The sequence below is a fragment of the Neodiprion lecontei genome, chromosome 3, assembly GCF_021901455.1.
Source record: "Neodiprion lecontei isolate iyNeoLeco1 chromosome 3, iyNeoLeco1.1, whole genome shotgun sequence".
Lineage (NCBI taxonomy): Eukaryota > Metazoa > Arthropoda > Insecta > Hymenoptera > Diprionidae > Neodiprion > Neodiprion lecontei.
In genome coordinates, this window is record NC_060262.1 from 19,691,576 (window position 1) to 19,710,948 (window position 19,373).

Below are 19,373 nucleotides of genomic sequence, written 5' to 3' on the forward strand. Positions count from 1 at the left end.
GAAAACTATGTAAAAATAATTTTTTTTAATTTGTTACTTCGATTGTTTAAAAAATTGTTAAACAATAAATGCATTGTTTATGAAATTATCAAAAATTTGTTTTTGTTAATTAGATCGTCGGTAAAAACATTGATTTTTAAGGAAAAAATCGTTCCTTAAAAAAAATTCCCTATAATTTCGAAATGCAGTTTTTAATTAACAAATTTTTTTTGTTACTAAAAATTAATATTAAGGAACCAGTCTTTCTTTAAAAATCATCATTTTAAGTGTTCTTTCATATTCTGTGAGAAAAAACATGTTTGCTTAATTTCTTAATTGCTTATTGAATAAACAATCTGTTATAAACAAATGAACATCCATACTATATTTTTTTTAGATTCTACCAAAAAAAATGAAAACTATCGTGCACGACTTTTTGATGAAAATATTTTTTTCCTATTTTTTACATAATCTCAAATATTCTCATGTCTTCGAGCTTGCCATTTTTTTGGGTTATTTATCATTGCGGTGCGAATAACTTGTAAAAATGTTCATGTTTCTAGTTTGAGAATGACAGGGGTTTTTATGTTGATTCGCAAACTGTAAAAATGACTCGATTACCAAGAGCACAATTAGTCGAAAAATAGGCAAAAATATTTCTTTTTTAAGGATTGTTGTTCATTTATGTATCTAAATGGTACCTGGATTTTTTCGTTCCTCAACATTAACATTTAATGGGGTAAAACAATTTTTCTTGTAAATATGAGCGAATCGTGCCGAGCGCACGGTCGTCACATCGCCCGTTTTCAGCCCTATTTTCACCTCCAAATTAAAATTATAAATATTAGTGGTAGAGTTCCGGGAATCCGGACTTTTTTGTTAAAGATTTCCTGCTCTGTAAAAATATTTTTTTACATTTGCGATATCTGCAATAGTTTTCGAGATATTCGCGAATAATTAAACTCTTTTTTTCAGGAAATTGTTAACAACTTCAATTTTTTGTTCCCCTTCTTGAATTTTTTCAAAAAGCTTCTAGACGCGATTCCGAATCGAACGACACCTCAACCATATTTTTAGAAGAATTCTAACGGAAAATCGTAAAAAAGGTGCTCGTTGACTTAAGACTGTATCGCTGGACTCTGCAGACACGGTTCCCAAAAATCTTGCAAGGATTTTCTGAAAAGTATTACATTTTCTATATCATTTTAACTTTCCTCTGATCAAATTAAGTATAACCAAAGTCATTCGTACAATCTTTTCTCATAAACTTGAGATATTAAAAAAAAGGAAAATAAAATTTTTCAGCCAAATATCGCTTTTTCGCATTTTCGATAACATTACCGTAACTACAGAATAAATTTTGAAAAATCCGGCTTACTCCCAGATTCGTTCCCAAGACGACTCAAATCGTAAGGACACTAACGCGATCGGTGAGTCACCTCATTATCCTGAAAATTTCGTCAATACGATGACGAATGACAAAACTACTCTGCAGCAATAAATCGGTACTTTGTATCCGAACCATTTTACTCATTAGACCTACATACTCAAACGGATGCACCCAGGTAGGTGAACCCTGGATTAACGGTAAACAGGGTGAGCAGGGCTAATTGCAAGGTTCGAGGGCTCAAGTGGGGCTGCAAGGCAGCGCGTGGGAGAATCTGACCAATGGCGCGTCGCGATTTCGAAAGTTTCAAAGCCGTGATCCGCAGGAGTGGGGAGAAGTGCCGGCGAGTGGGGACGGCAGCAGAGTGGAGCACATGTGGGGGAATGTTGGGTGACCCGACGATCCGGACGCATGAGAGTCAGTCTTCGCCAGCACTCGGTAGAGTGAGGTCGCTCGGTCCTTACCGAAGTAATCTGGCGTGCTCGCATGCGGGAGATTCTAAGTTCCTCGGTGTATAGTGAGAATTAGCTCGGTAACGGTGTTGTTTTTAGTGTTACGTTTATTTTTTGGTGTTTTCTTTTAAATATCCTCCATCGTCGATTTCGTTGTCCAGTTTCGACGATCCTTCGTTTCGTTTGAGATACATGCCAAAGACACTTTATACGTACAGTGCGCAAGTTCGGTTTATTATTTCAAACGTCATACTACAGAGTGAGAGAGAGATATAAAAGTGGTCTTCTGAATTATTACCGACAATTTGGTGATTTTGTAGTAGTGTTTGTCAATTACCCGTCGAGCAAAGACTTTCCGATAAAGATGAATACTGACAAACCGAAAAGTGAAACCGGAAGCGAACCTGAGACCGATCCGGCGGTTGTACAAAACACAGAAGAGTCCATGGATATGGACGATATAAACTTCGCGGCTCATTGTTTACTCTCCATGTCTCAGGCTAGAGATTACAGCTTGTCCGGAGCAAGGACATCTACAACACCCTTCATGGAACCGCCACCCCGTTTCGACCATAACACAACACCGAAGAACTTGATGATGGTGACGAACGCGAAACCGGCTGTGATAGTAGAGCCGGTACCGGGTGCGGCAAATTTTCCGGGTCTACCGGAAGACCAGGCGACGACGCCTCCCGAGGTCTTTTCAAGTTCCCTCTTCATGGTGGCCAGGATACTGACCGACCTAACTAAAATCAAACAGGAGCCGGTCCCCGAGGTCCCGCCCGTCGTTACCGATCAAAGCGTCTCCGAAACCGATTCAGAGCTCATGTACTCAACCGACATCGATATGGATGCCGATAGTGAGCCGGAACCGGAAGACGAGGATCTCTACGAGGAATCCGATTTCGAGCTCAACGATGTCTCGGACATAGAGGCCGAAGAGGAATCCGACCTCGATCTTGACGAAAACGCGAACGACGGGGAGGACGAGGACGAACTTGACGGCGATGATGAGAACGAAAACAATTACGAATACGAAAACGCCAACCAACCGCAGGTAGATATCGACGAGGATGAGGGATTAGACGTGGATGCGGACGAAACGTTTGAGGATGAGGAGGATGAGGAGGACGATGACGATGATGATGATGATGATGATGACGATGACGACGACGACGACGATGACGACGTCAACGTGAACGAGGAGAAGGAGATGCAGATGCAGGACGAGGAAGAGGATGAGGAGGAGGAGGATGAAAACGAGCCGGTGCTGCATCGGCGAAAATGCCCCAGGCTCGACATAAAGTACGAACCGCAATATAAAGGCGAGGAGGAGGAGGTGGAGGAGGAGGACGTCGAGGACGATGACGAGGAGCAGGAGGAGGAGGAGGAGGAGGAGGAGGACGAGGAGGAGTTGGTGGAGTTGGTGGACCCGGTTATGCCGGCAGAGGAATCGCCCAAGCCATCAACATCCGGCGAGCAGTCAACGGGGTCAGGAGAGAACTCGAACTCGAGCAACGATGACGTGGACACAGCCAGGATAAACCCTGCGCCAAGATCTTCGTACACTCCTGCACGAAAGTCACACCATTGTCCGTACTTAGGATGCAACAAGGTTTACGGAAAGAGTTCGCATCTCAAGGCTCATCTCCGCACTCATACCGGTTCGTAAATCACGATGATATTTTAAAACGCTTACAACTAGTCGATAGTTTTTTGTTTTTTGTTTTTTTCGTTTAGTCACGCTTTTCTTATTCGTTAACGTTATGCACGTGTTGCATGCAAACATGCAATTTTTTTCATTTTTAATCTAGAGTTTAGTTTTATTTAAATCATGTTGATGTTGGCAACGTTATCGCAACTATTCATGCTAGGGAAAAACCGTCATTTCGTGATATTTTTAATTAATTTGAAATTCATTAGCATGGAATGATATGAGATATATTCGTCGTATTTTAAATTCTTGGTTTATCGAAAATAAATATGTAGTGTTTTTTCCATGATGATTGTTTTTTTGCAATAACGTTGCTAACTTCAACCTTTTCGATTTTTTCCACGTATTGTTATTTAGAACACGTTGAATTTGATATTTTAGTCTTGATTTAGCGTTAGTTATTTGACGCGTATTTAAACTCGGCATTTGATCACATTCGTCGTACGCGCGGTCAAAGATTATAATTCACAAGTGGTACACAAATGTTCTCTGAGAACGTAAACAACACCAGTTCAAGTATCGTCGAACTACTCCAACACTTGTTGATTCGGATTTTATTATTGAATTCAGTTACTGAAAACATCAAATATTTTTATAATGATAATAATAATTATAATTATTATAATAATGACGACAGTGAGAATAATGGCAATAATGATTCCGCAACTCCACGGATCAAAAAAAATATTTAAAAGATAAATACCAAAAAAAATTACCAAAAACAAAGTTTAAAAAAAAAATTACAATGATTGAAGTAGTAGTAGTATTAATAATAATAATAATAATAATAATAATAATAATAATAATAATAATAATAATAATAATAACAACAATAATAATAAGAATGATAATAATAATAGTGACAATGGCAATAATGATTCCGCAACTCCACGGATCAAAAAAAATATTTAAAAGATAAATACCAAAAAAAATTACCAAAAACAAAATTTAAAAAAAAAATTACAATGATTGAAGTAGTAGTAGTATTAATAATAATAATAATAATGATAATAATAATAATAATAATAATAATAATAATAATAATAACAATAATAAGAATAAGAATGATAATAATAATAGTGACAATGGCAATAATGATTCCGCAACTCCACGGATCAAAAAAAATATTTAAAAGATAAATACCAAAAAAAATTACCAAAAACAAAATTTAAAAAAAAAATTACAATGATTGAAGTAGTAGTAGTAGTAATAATAATAATAATAACAATAATGATAATGATAATGATAATAGTGACAATGACAATATGGACTCCGCAACTCCACGGTTCAAAAAAAAAAAAATTAAAAAAATTAAAGCACAAAAAAACTTGATTAAAAATTAAAAACAAAAAAAAATTAAATAATAATAAAATTAAAAAAATAATTTTTTTTTCTATATTACAATAATGATAATATTATAATAATAGCGATAATGATAATGTTAACGATAATTTGATCGTTGTTAGTATAATTCGATTTAAGTAAGCAGAGGACGATATCTGCTGATACTTGGTACGGTTACATTTAGTTAGGCTAATTCAATCGCAATTTCTTTGACGAGGCTAAAGCTAGCAGCCAAACGTGTTAAACTTTTTGGAAATAGATAAAACGCAGTTAAGTTTTATCCGAATAATTCTATAGAAGTGTCTGGGATTCGAGGTATTTACAAAATTTTGATTTTTCGACATCATCGCCTTATGCGAATGAATGTTAGAACGATTGGCTGCCAGCTTCAGTCTCGTATTTCTCTGAATCAATATATGTATTTTATAGGTTAGAGTGACACGCCACAAATTAGTGCACGAATATATAAGACTTACTGCTATTAGAACAATTTTTTCTCGATCTTTAATTAATGCAACTACGGTTGCATCTCTTAATCATATATCATAATGTACATATATACATAATCATATAATGTCAATCATACATAATCATATAATACATTATTTCTAACCACGTTAAAATTACCTACGATGAATTCAGATGAAGCAAATTCTTCATTGTAATATTCTTGGTATCATAATTTTCTCTTGACTTTTCGATAATGCAACTTTTGGTTGCACATGTTTACTTAATCATTAGTACGTAATCATATAATATCGTACATCCACAACCATATAATACATTATTTCTAACCACGTTAAAAATACCTACGATGAATTCAGATGAAGCAAATTCTTCATTGTAATATTCTTGGTATCATAATTTTCTCTTGACTTTTCGATAATGCAACTTTTGGTTGCACATGTTTACTTAATCATTAGTACGTAATCATATAATATCGTACATCCACAATCATATAATACATTATTTCTAACCACGTTAAAAATACCTACGATGAATTCAGATGAAGCAAATTCTTCATTGTAATATTCTTGGTATCATAATTTTCTCTTGACTTTTCGATAATGCAACTTTTGGTTGCACATGTTTACTTAATCATTAGTACGTAATCATATAATATCGTACATCCACAATCATATAATACATTATTTCTAACCACGTTAAAAATACCTACGATGAATTCAGATGAAGCAAATTCTTCATTGTAATATTCTTGGTATCATAATTTTCTCTTGACTTTTCGATAATGCAACTTTTGGTTGCACATGTTTACTTAATCATTAGTACGTAATCATATAATATCGTACATCTACAATCATATAATACATTATTTCTAACCACGTTAAAAATACTTACGATGAATTCAGATGAAGAAAATTCTTCATTGTGATATTCTTGGTATCATAATTTTCTCTTGACTTTTCGATAATGCAACTTTTGGTTGCACATGTTTACTTAATCATTAGTACGTAATCATATAATATCGTACATCCACAATCATATAATACATTATTTCTAACCACGTTAAAAATACCTACGATGAATTCAGATGAAGCAAATTCTTCATTGTAATATTCTTGGTATCATAATTTTCTCTTGACTTTTCGATAATGCAACTTTTGGTTGCACATGTTTACTTAATCATTAGTACGTAATCATATAATATCGTACATCCACAATCATATAATACATTATTTCTAACCACGTTAAAAATACCTACGATGAATTCAGATGAAGAAAATTCTTCATTGTAATATTCTTGGTATCATAATTTTCTCTTGACTTTTCGATAATGCAACTTTTGGTTGCACATGTTTACTTAATCATTAGTACGTAATCATATAATATCGTACATCCACAATCATATAATACATTATTTCTAACCACGTTAAAAATACCTACGATGAATTCAGATGAAGAAAATTCTTCATTGTAATATTCTTGGTATCATAATTTTCTCTTGACTTTTCGATAATGCAACTTTTGGTTGCACATGTTTACTTAATCATTAGTACGTAATCATATAATATCGTACATCCACAATCATATAATACATTATTTCTAACCACGTTAAAAATACCTACGATGAATTCAGATGAAGAAAATTCTTCATTGTAATATTCTTGGTATCATAATTTTCTCTTGACTTTTCGATAATGCAACTTTTGGTTGCACATGTTTACTTAATCATTAGTACGTAATCATATAATATCGTACATCTACAATCATATAATACATTATTTCTAACCACGTTAAAAATACTTACGATGAATTCAGATGAAGAAAATTCTTCATTGTGATATTCTTGGTATCATAATTTTCTCTTGACTTTTCGATAATGCAACTTTTGGTTGCACATGTTTACTTAATCATTAGTACGTAATCATATAATATCGTACATCTACAATCATATAATACATTATTTCTAACCACGTTAAAATTACCTACGATGAATTCAGATGAAGCAAATTTTTCATTGTAATATTCTTGGTAAGGTAATTTTCTCTTGACTCTTCTATAATGCAACTATCGATTGTACCTGTTTACTTAATCATATAATATCATTAGCACATAATCATGTAATATCGTACATACATAATCATATAATACAATATTTCTAACCACGTTAAAAATACCTATGATGAATTCAAATCGAGGAAGTTTTTCATTGAAATTGTATGATTTTTACGTACAACGGTACAATCTATTTCTTGCCTCAATGGAAATAATTTTGGTGAATAACTGAGGCCAATAAAGGTTTATATATATTACACATGACACGCAAGCGAGTAGCCGTTAAGCCACGATAAAAGTCCTTCACCTCTCAGGCACTAAGTTTCTTCCACCTTTCTTTCGCGTGGCCGTATCACTCGGACCATCGCTATATAAGCACATGTGTAAGATATAGGCATAAATGTACGTAGGCAGGTACGTCACGAGACTCAACATTTAAACACCCACGTGATATTTACTCGAGCTTACAACACGGGGTGTGATGTAGGTGGACAGCTGATTCAACGATCACGTACAACTCTTTACTGCTGATCCAACCGCACACCGTGTTTACCGTGGAAATTTTTTCAAACTCAAAGCCCAATTTGTTAAAATTGAAAAAAAACCTGCGTAAACACTGTGTAAAAATTTTACTCCTCTTTAACCGTGAATCACCTAAACACCATCTTTAATCTTTAATACCGAATTGTTTGAAACTTTTATTTTACAACTGTGTAGCTACTTGCAAATATTAAACTGACTTTCCGAATACCAGAATATCTAACGATAAGACAAGATAGCGACTAAAGATAAAGATGAACTGGCATTAAGCGACGTTACTGTAATACCGCATGTTTAGGATAAATCATTGATTCACACCTTGAGGATTGTACGTTAATCAATAAAACCAATGAAAAAAATATATGTTGAAAACCCAACCCCCCCCCCCCACCCCCCTGAATGTCGTACTTGAATTGCATATCAATGATTTTACCATATTTTGTTACGTTGACACTGCTAACTTCAGCGTGGTATTAAATGCGATATCGAGATTGATAACGTTTAATGTAAACTCTAGCAAAAGTACTTCGTGTTTTCAAAACTTAGCAATTTCGAAGTGAATAAAAAATATTTCGTTAGACTAGCGTAACTAACTTCAGCCTCATTTTATTACGGTTCACAGTGTTTTAAAATCTCTTAAGAGTTTCGAAAGAACAGAAAAACATTACGTTACGTTACCAAATTTTCAGCTTCGCAATTTCGGTCAAAACCTTACGAATAAACAAATTTTAAATCCGCAAAGTTAACCTAACGGAACGTTAAAGCAAAAATTACTATTTTGTAGCTTCGGAATAATTTTGCAAAAGTTGTATTTTCAAAAATACGAGTTTTTGGTTACTCTGACAATTGTCTACCAAATTCCGCATAATCCCAAAGTTGCAAAACAACGAGTTTTCGTAAAAATCCGTGGTCAGATTTGTGTTTCGATTTTACAACCTCACAGATTTGCCCGAACATTAAGCTTCACGCTGTGCACATCCACCAACGTGTAGTTGTTCTATTTAAACATTCGTCCTGCGTAAAAATAGTCGCGCTCTCCTAGCTCGTTGTCTATTCACTTGTCCGCCTCTCCTCTTCGTGGTTCTTCAATTACACGCGTTCGAAAAATCTCTGCAACTCCTCTCACGCGGTTTTCGTACCGAAGGATAGCTTTTTATATCCTCGTAAAGCGCGCGGGCCATTGTTGAAAATTATTGACGGATAGTCAGGCGCTCGTCGACGAAAAAACAAATCTCGAAATCGCTTTCACAGAAAACGTTGATTGGCTCATCGCGTAACATCGTTCTTAATTGAATTGTGCCACCGTCGCCTGGGGATTCGGCGCTGTTTCATCTCGGCTTTGTTTGACAGTGCTTATGTTACACGCATTTTTTGCTCACTCACGTTCTTGAACGAACGCCTACAACGGAAAGTACACTACTTTGACCTTGTTACGTTCCACGTGAATGCCCGTGGACTTTTGATGGTCAAGGTCACGCGGTGCAGATATCCTCGGGTCGCTTGAAGACCTTCGCGAAAGATGTTTCGAAAAACTTTATAAATTTTTTTTTTAAACTTGGGGGGAAAACGTAGCAAGGACAAAAAAAAAAAAACAATTCAAAGCTTATCGTACCGTGACCTTTTTTTTTATCAATATCTCGTCACGCTCTTATATTTTTATTGAAATCTCGAAGAGAGGATTGGACGGAGATGCGAGCAAAGTAGGACGCGAGAGGTTGGCTGACGGAAAAGTCTATACTTTTTATTAAATTTGTTACCGGATGGTCGTATTGAAAATATAGAAATAGAAAATATTTGAATTATAAACAAAGGATTATCGTCAGGTATCGGTGCTTAGTCTCGAGTTCACTCGTATTATTTAAAAGAGTCCGTTTTCTACAGATTCATTGCAAAAGATTCTATTTTATTTTCGGTAGTGAATTTAACATTGCCAATTGTTGATCGTGACCAATATCGATGCAATGTTGTAGAATTAAATATTCAACGATGCCAACGTGATAAAAAAAAAGTATAGAATTTGTAACAAATAGTCTTCCGAATAAAACAAGCTACCGTAGATTCAAATCGAACGAATCGATATCTAGTCTTTTGTTTGTAGCTCCGGTGTTTTTGACTTTTTTATTTTTAGAGAAATGTAAACTTGCAGATATAGTAATTTTATAAAGACTCGTCGTGCGAATATTTTGTAATTGAAATTGATAAAAAGTAGAATCGACTTTTGGCGAACGAAGTTCTTTAAAAAGACGTGTCATTGAAACCTCAAACATTTTTGATTGAACGCGATTATATTCGAATGGAATTTTTTTTACCCTCCTTTACTCGCAATCAACGTAAATATTCAAATTTCTAAGCTGCTTGTATCAATTAGAATTTTACATTTCTTCTGACGTAAAACAGGGTATTGTTCGTTATTAAGGGATTTCCCTTTTTTGCATATAACTCAGAACGGACAGACTATGACTTACAGCAGATTTGTTTAAAGAAATAAACAAAAGTAAAATGATATTTAGTCGTTGAGGCAACTCCAATTTCTAGGCGTGTCATATTTTCATCTAAAATTAGCTCTGTCTATCTAGCTCTCTTCGTTGAAAGAATCATCTTGGTTAATGCTCACAACAGCTAAAGAATACATTTTTTTTAGAAACTCTTCATTATGTAACCTGTAAGTTAGAGGAATGCTAATTATATATCAACCTCGTATTAAATAGAACAGTTCACAGTTGTAATAGAAAAAATTTTACACCTCACTTTCAGAAAAGACTTACATGATGGCTTTTTTTGTATTGCCTTTTCTCCCTCGATAGAAGTTAGCATCCCTCTACTTATCGTTAAGCAAAAGTTTCTCTAAGATTTTCAACTAAGATTACACCCACGCTGAATTGTCATGTGACTATCGTAACAAACTATTTTCATGCATGTTTTCTTAATTTAGCAAAATTTGATACGAAATGTATAATAAATTTAAATTAAATATATTCTTATCGTCTATGAACTTTACGCTATAAAACTCATACTGCTCTACTAAAATGGAAAATACAGAACATAAATAGGAAATAGCGGGTATCAAGAGGGAGAAAAAAGAAGAAGAAGAACGAGAAGAAAAATAACAAAAAATATATATATGTATAAGGAAAAAAAAAAAATCCAAAAAAAAAAGAAAAAGAAAGAAAAAAAATCAAAAAAAGAAAGAAAAAGAAAGAAAAAAAATCAAAAAAAAAAAAAAAAACGTGAAACGAGGCATGAGTGCTTCTGATCTAATTGAGAGAAATTTTCACGCTGTCTAGATAATTTTACAGTTTTCGCCTAAAGGTATCTACAGAAGATGACTCCCGAATAGAAGTAGACAACGAGTTCCACAGAGAAGCAGACACCAGAAACGGCGTCTGTCCGCTGAAGGTAGCCATCCAAGCGTACTCTAGTACGGACCAAAATGTTTGGATTTTTGGACGACAAATACGAAGAGACGTCAAATACCGTAATACGAGAATCAAGGGTAAGCTGTCGTTTGAGATCCGGACCCGCTGTCGGATCGCAATAAACTAAAGAAGAGCAATCAAACTGAGGTATACAACTAGTGAATTTACCAGCAAAGAGCGCAAGCGAGGAGGTACAAATTCTTTCTTGGAACCTACCGTGCACTCTTCAGAGAAATTGATTGATTGATTGATTGTGCACCCTGAAGCAAATTACAAAGCTATGGAATAACTAAAAATAAGGCGGTAATTAGGTTTAGAATAATAAGTAGAAAAGAAATATAACATAGTGAAAAAAAAGAGAAAAAAAACAAAATAATATAAAATAAGTAACCTAATAATAAAAATAAAAATGAATTAGAAATAAAGATCTGAAGACATACTTGAGAAATAGTGAGTAATTAGTACTAATAATACAAAATAATTAAATGATACCAATATTATGAGAGAAAGAGAGAGAAGATGATCCGACGATTTGAATAAATATTAAATCTGCAATACGAGAAGAACAAATGACGACGATGCTAATAATTCGATAACCAACCGCGAATAAATTGATATAAAAATTTAATATCGTTAAAAACTTTTATCTACGACAGAAACGAGATATTCCGCACGCGGCGATTGTTTTCGGGACCTCGCGTCGTTTGTTTTATCGCTAGCGCGAGTGCGGCGATCACACGTATAACCAAATACCGCGCGCGTAGAAGCGGTCAAGTTTTGAATGCGCATGCGCGTCACATGGCCCGTGTAAACTTGGAAACTCGTGATTCCAGCTGCCCACATGTTTCACATCCGCCACATGTTTACGCCCGAAGCACGCGGTGGTCGCCCTGTCTCATTTCGCATCGCGGGAATTTCAATGTACGAATCTGTTGCCGCCCTATTTCATCCAGCCTACGTGTGAAATAGAATGGCAGAACTTAATGCATCGGTGGATTATAACCTGAAAGTGGTTCTCTTCTATCGCGCGCGCGTCAACATTTATTCCTACGATATTTTATCGCCCACGATCGTCAAATGAAACATCTCACCTCCAAGAAGCTTTACTGTAATTAATTGTACATACAAAAAAAAAAACAAAAAAAATGCTCGGTTCTCGTTTTGAAAACAAAATGGCGCGATTTTTTTTTCACGTCTTCGGTCATACGTCGCTGTTTTCTCTCCAACATTGTCAAAAATTATTGTGTATTGTTTTTGTTATAAGTGTTAATTTGTTTGTATACATTCTTTTCGTGATAAGAATTACGCCGACATTTTTTGTTGCAAAAGTATATCTTTGTCTCACAACCGTTGCATTGCGAAATGCTTTTGGAATTTTTAAACTAATCGCATGAGTTTTTAAAAAAACGTTCCGCCATTAAAGCAAAGATTTTTTAAATATAAGATGTCTGTCAAATATTAATTGGGTTGATCGGAAACAGTGTTGCTTTCGCTCTAAAAGGCGATAAGCAAAACTCGGCAATATTCTCTGATATTCTCGTGTCTGAAAATGTTGTATAAAAATCTGCATAAATAACAAGAACGAAAAGTTCTGTAAATAGAAAATATTTGTGATAAAAATTTATTCCCGATTATCGAACGTAAATTAATGTCAGATTGAAATTCCATAACAGAATTACGGCAACTCAAAAGTGGCAAAACAATTATCACCAATAACCGTGTCTGCGAAGATCTCAACAGTTTTCTTGAAAGTCTTCGGTTTTAACACGAATCGAAGAGTTTCCTTTAAAAAATGAAATATCTGAAGAAAAACTCTGTGTTTTGAAATAAGAAATGTTTTGTGGGTGAAATTTTTTCCCGTACACACGCAAAGAAGAGTCGCTGCAGCCCTGCAAAGTTGACGGTACATCGAGGCAGCAGCCGGGTGGATGGATGGAACTAGCAGGATCGATGATGGTAGGCCTTGGAAATCCTGGCAGGCTCTGCTCCGCCGCCTGTGAAACGTACGGCGTGGAAATCAGGGACTGCAACGTTTGGAAAGCCCTCCGTTTTTCCTGCACGGTGTCCTGAATGAACGCAGCGCAACAGCCGTGCGCAAGAAGCAGGTGCACAATAAGCAGATGACGAGCACCGCTGCTTTGTGGATGAAAACTCGAAGCCCGCCGAGCCGCAGCATCCGTCCTGCAATAAAAACGCTCTCGTACAAGGAATTGTTTATATATAGCGGTAAAACACGAGGTTCAGGATCGTAACTTTGGTGCACTGATTGTGAGAGAAATTTTTAGTTTTGGTTACCGCTCGGTCCTACAACTATTTTCATTTTTTACCACAATTGAAAAATATAGTTCTTATTAGTTGACAACACTAATTATTGTTCTGACCAGTCTATTTATCGAATCGAATATAATTTATTGAGCAAAATTTTACCAGTACTGTACCTTAAGCGCTATTGCGATTGATATACGGTGGAATGATCCTGTAACGCCGATGCTAAGAATTGGCTTAATGTATTGATTAGAGAGTAATAAATGTTGATTACATTGTTATACAACATATGCAAAATATCTATGACAGTATAGAATTTATTACGCGTGAGTTGCTGACGATAATTGAAAATATCATTAAAAAAAAAAAAAAAAAATTAGAAATCGAAGTGCAATTAAATTGAACGAGAGATATTGTATCTTGTGGTGAACATTTTTCATTGCCAACTGTTTATAAATCGTCCGACGATAAAATTGTACGCAGTTTATATGTACATAGAATAGTAAATAAAAAATCTCCGAAGTGTTGATCTTGTTAATTATTTATTTCCTTCTGTATTACGACCCAGGCGCGTATTATATCAGGTTTTGGTAGTGAAGCATGATTTGTAAAAAAAAAAAAAAAAAAAGTAAAAAAAACAGCCTCCCTTGCACGAGGTTTTCCCTCCCACAATTCGATTGAAAATTATAAAAACAGCGCCGATGAGCTCAGCGTGTAAAAAGTGGCCCAGTTGAAAACGAGAGCCTCGTAAATACGACATATGTATACATATATGTACTGAGGATAATACTATAACTGGCTTAGCTACGTTGACGTGGGGTGCTGGATGCGACGAGAGAGAGAGAGAGAGAGAGAGAGAGAGGGAGAGAGGAAGAGAGTCGAAATCGATTATAGGACCACACCCACGTTTGGTGCCGACCTGCGACGACTTTACCCTTCATTCGATTCAACCTCGACGTATTTACCGTATGCATGTGCGAATGCGCGCAAATACGACTTGCAGCAGTCGCATGCAGCGTTTACTTAAAGTAATTTTCATTAATGCCTTCGGCTTCCGGCTAACTTGTTTTCGTTCCGAAACGAAACGCGAGTTCGATTCTATACGAATTATGCGACAATGACTGACGATGCAGCCGACGACGTGAGAGATTGTGAGTCATTGTCACATAATTCGTATACAATCGAATTCGCATTTTGTTTCGGAACGAAAAAAAAGTTGGCCGAAAACCGAAGGTTTTTATGAACATTAATATATTTTGCTATTTGCACTACCACAGATTTACTTTGATAAATTTTTTCGCGAAAATTGTATCGGTACAAAAATGCAAGTGATTTTTTTCATCTGCGATGTCGTCGACGTTCAATTGTCGCGTGGCGTAGAATACTTGACGCCATTATACTTATGTATGAATTGACACGAATCGAACCCAAAATCTTTATAGATTAATATACTTGACTTTCGGAAAATTTTTAATTAGCGTTTCAAGAATTGGAGAAAATTAGCAATTGATTTTCCGCTTTTCTTACATTTATCGTCGTTATTTTACTCTTGCGTGTCATGTGTAATCATTCGCGGACGATCGAAAAGATTCGAACGGACAATTTATCGTGAACAAAGTTTCGTGACAAGCATCGCGATTATAATTCGGTAAATCATTGCGCTGCGCTGAGTTTAGAGCTTCGGTTATTACACACAAGTCAAGGCCGATCAGGTCATGTGTAACCTCAATTATTCACTATCTCACACACGCTACACGCAAACACAAGGTGAATGTATAGAGGTTTAAAAAAAGAGAAAAACGTTTATCGCTTCGTTGCAAAACTGGTGTGAGCTTTACATATCCTGAAGTTCGGCGCTCGGGCGAAGCTTTTAAAATCAATGCAAAACCCGATTGCCGCAGTGCCTGATCAATGCGATTTTTTTCGAGAGGTTCAAAATATTATACACAGAATTATAGAGAACGATAAGTGACGAAATATTGTTATTAGTCATTAGATAATGAGAATGGGAAGAATAATAATTGTAGAATATAGTGGATAGCAGCATTAAATTCAATACCCTGAAAAAATATTAATCGTTCGTGATTCTGTTTCAAAAAAATAAAAAAAAAAAACAACTTGGTCTTATTTGCCTCGATAAGACTTCGTTTGATTGTGAAAGAAAGATATATGTCATTATTTCCAGAAAGTGAGGTAAATAATTCCTTCCGGGAATCTTATATCAGAGTTTTATCGATTTGAATAAAATCATTTCAAAGAACTGTGTAATCTACAATATCATTTCTTAGAACCATTGTATAAAGAAATAATATTACAAAATCCGTAAATAAAAAAACTTCTTTTCAATTCGATGAAGTTATACACCAATTTGTATAGGATATAATCAGGCAGATGTGTAATTTGTTTCTTAGAAAATCGAAGAAACGTATTCCTCATACGAGTGTTTCGGCTTTTTCCTAGAAGACGTGCTTCCATGCTTCTGACTAACGATCCACCTCATTTGGGATATAGATACTTTGACCTTGATTCTGTATTCGATCGAACGTAAGATCAGAGAGCGACTTAACGTGAGGCATTTTAAGAATTGAGTATTTGAATGAAATCACTGATTTTAATATATATGGATATATCTTAACGCGGGTGACGTCACAATGTTACAGTTTTCAATCTGTTGTATCAATGGCAATTTTGATTCAATCGAAAAAATAATAAATACGTCAAAAATATTTTTTTTCCAATCTACAAGAATATGAAATAGAAAAAAAAATTTCATTCAAATACTCGATTGTCGAGCTGATTTTCGGTCCTGTGCGATCTCACGTCGCGCCGCTTCGAGAAAATATACAACACGTAAAAGCGGCACGCGGATTCTTGTTTATACGTGGTTTCTATTGATTGGGCAACGCCTATTTCGAGCATCTCTGTTGTTTGCCCCGTGCCCAACCTCGTGACGGTTGTTGGAAAGGAGGGTCTTGTGTTTGCGTCTGTGTCTAGGTTGAAACACACCGCTGAACCAATCGAAACCCGGTTTTTTATGCCTCTGCAGTGCACGTTGCAGGTTGCCCGTGCACGAGGCTGAAGTCGATAATTTTATTCCAATGATTAAAGTTTCGGAAAATTCTTATTTCACAGTTGCACGAATGTCTGAAATTCAGTTAATCGTATCAAGGCAAAATGTACTCGTATTTTCAAAAACTTAACTACTTGAAAGTCGATATAAAATTGCAGAACAGCAATGTTTCGTTACCTTAACCTTAATTGCAATTTTTACGTACCACTGTTTTAAATTCGGAATTTCGAACAGATTCCGTTGCACCTTTGGCCGCGATTTTTAATTTACTGTTCAAGTCGGAAAATATCTAACGATTATATCGTTGGACAAAAAATTCGTCTCGCCAAAGATGTGGAGAATTAAATTTACTACGTGTTTAGTCATCGCCAATTTTGTCGAACGGTTGAAAATGGCCGAGTTATTTGACAAAAACAAATTCCTGTATAAATTCAAGATGGCGGCCAAAGTTACTACAGAATTTAATCGAATTTTTAGATTCACACTACCAGTGATCGGAAAAAGAATGACGGTAGTATCGAAAAATTGCAATCGCATAATCGTCGATAATTCGTCGGTAATCCATTCGAATCTTTAAAAATTTAACGAGTCACGTGATTTTGGATTAACAAAAAAGAAAGTCAAATCAATATAGCATACTTAATTTTCTTCTCAAGTTCTTAGCCGGTGAATTTCCTTTATTGTTCAACTTTAACGTACTTAAAAATCCGTTGCTCGTGACGTGAACAGACTCTTATAAACTCCCAACTCACAATTGATTGAATATTGAATTTCGTATTCATTTGCCCAACTGCATGATTGTGTCATATTTTGTCCTTGCTATTTTTTATTTATTTATTTATTTATTTATTTTTTTAACTACACCGATATAGATTCTTCAAAATTTCGAAACAATCCGCATATATAAGGAAATATAATCAAGTAGAGAAACGTGATTGAAAATTCGTAATTTTATACAAATATAATATTTCACAAAGTCATATAATTAATATAAGGTGTTTGAAAATATATAAACTGGTTCCACACATTCTAAAACACAATAATGGCAACAACAAAATTCCTCAGGGAAAAAAATCCTCAACTTGGGTGTAAATTCCGACCCTCCATTTATTTCTTACGGTAATTTAGCATCATCCATGAGTTAGGGGTACGAATTTACATCCAAGTTGAGGATTTTTTCCGCGATGGAAATGATAAACAAAAAACATTTGAAGATTCACGATGAAATCTCGTTACTCGCCAAAATTACTCTCATATATCAGAGTTAGGTGTTTCTACAGCAGAGCTATCGAATCGATTCAGAATATTATTTATTCACCGCCGAATAACTTCTCTCAGCTGCATGCAGCAATTGAGTATTTGAATGAATTTTTTTTTATTTCATATTCTTGTAGATTGGAAAAAAATATTTTTGACGTATTTTTTAATTTTTCGATTGAATCAAAACTGCCATTAACATAACAGATTGAAAACTCTAACATTGTGACGTCACCCGTGTCAAGATATATCCATATATATTAAAATCAGTGATATTCAATCACCTATAACATGAAAAATTATCATTTTTAACGAAAAACAAAAAATACGTCCTCGTTATTTTGGCTTCCACTGCATTACGCACGCCGAGAAAATGGAAAAAAAAATTTCATTCAAACACTCAATTATTCGGCGTATAACATTTAACGATAGATAGAAGATATCGTTACTGATGTTGCGTTACGTATAATCGCTGCAGTGTAAGACTTTTAAAAAAACCCGCGACCGCCTGTCTGATGCATAACATATATTTTTACAACTCCGGTGCATAAATATTTACACCCTGTCCCGCCGCCGCCGCCGCCGCCGCCGCCGCCCGCGACGATCTCGAGGCCACAATAAAAGCCGAGAAACATTGGAATAGAATACTCACGATTTGTAGTGCAGTGCCTACATTCTTGTGTATGATGGGAAAAAAATTGCCAAAATTTACCTACACGAATTACGTCAGAATTTGCGTGGAAATTTTTTTTTTTTTTTCGCAAGGTCGATAATAACGCTGAATTCGTAAGTGATAATAGCGTGTAATTTTTTTTTTTTTATTTTCGACTCGTTTCAATCATCAACCCGACATTGAAATTTATTTGATAAAGTGTATACATATATATATATTAGGTGTATGATAATTAATGAACGTTTAAAATTCAACTCGATTACCTTCAGTTTCACATTTCAAATACCGATTCTATGCGAATTTTTGACGATTTACAGCGCGTAACTAGCGACTTTTATTCTATTCAATCGTCGGATATTATTGAACGTTCTAAGTTACTGTGCAAAATTAGGCAAAAATCGGAATTTTGTACCTTTGATCTTACGGGTTAATTTAATGCAAACACACCCACATTCCGCGCATTTTCTGAGAATTTGCGATTTTTTAGCTGATAATTACGGCAGCGGTAAAAAAACGATTAAAAATCCCGAAAAACCAGTGCTTTTCTTATGGGAAAAAGTAAGGCTTCCTAGGCGAGGGTATATATGGAGGGAAAATTTTAAAAAAAATTGGAACATTTTTTTTTGAGTTATTTCGAACCAATTTGGGGGGTAAGATCATTAAAATTCGATTTTGCCATTTTTAAGGACAGGTCTAATATACATATATACACGGTATGCAGAAGAAGGAAGCGAGACTTGTTCAAACAATTTATTTTTA

The 19,373-nt window shown here is 35.0% G+C and overlaps 1 protein-coding gene across 1 annotated transcript in view; it reads left to right on the forward strand.

Moving 5' to 3' along the window:
• Positions 1–1,780: 1,780 nt before the first annotated feature.
• The window catches only part of LOC107227563 (asparagine-rich zinc finger protein AZF1), a 49,883-nt gene continuing 32,290 nt past the window's right edge, over positions 1,781–19,373 (forward strand). The window contains exon 1 of the mRNA XM_046733935.1: positions 1,781–3,482. Within this exon, the coding sequence (XP_046589891.1) occupies positions 2,183–3,482 (1,300 nt within the window). The 5' untranslated portion in view covers positions 1,781–2,182. The remainder of the gene's footprint in view (positions 3,483–19,373) is intronic.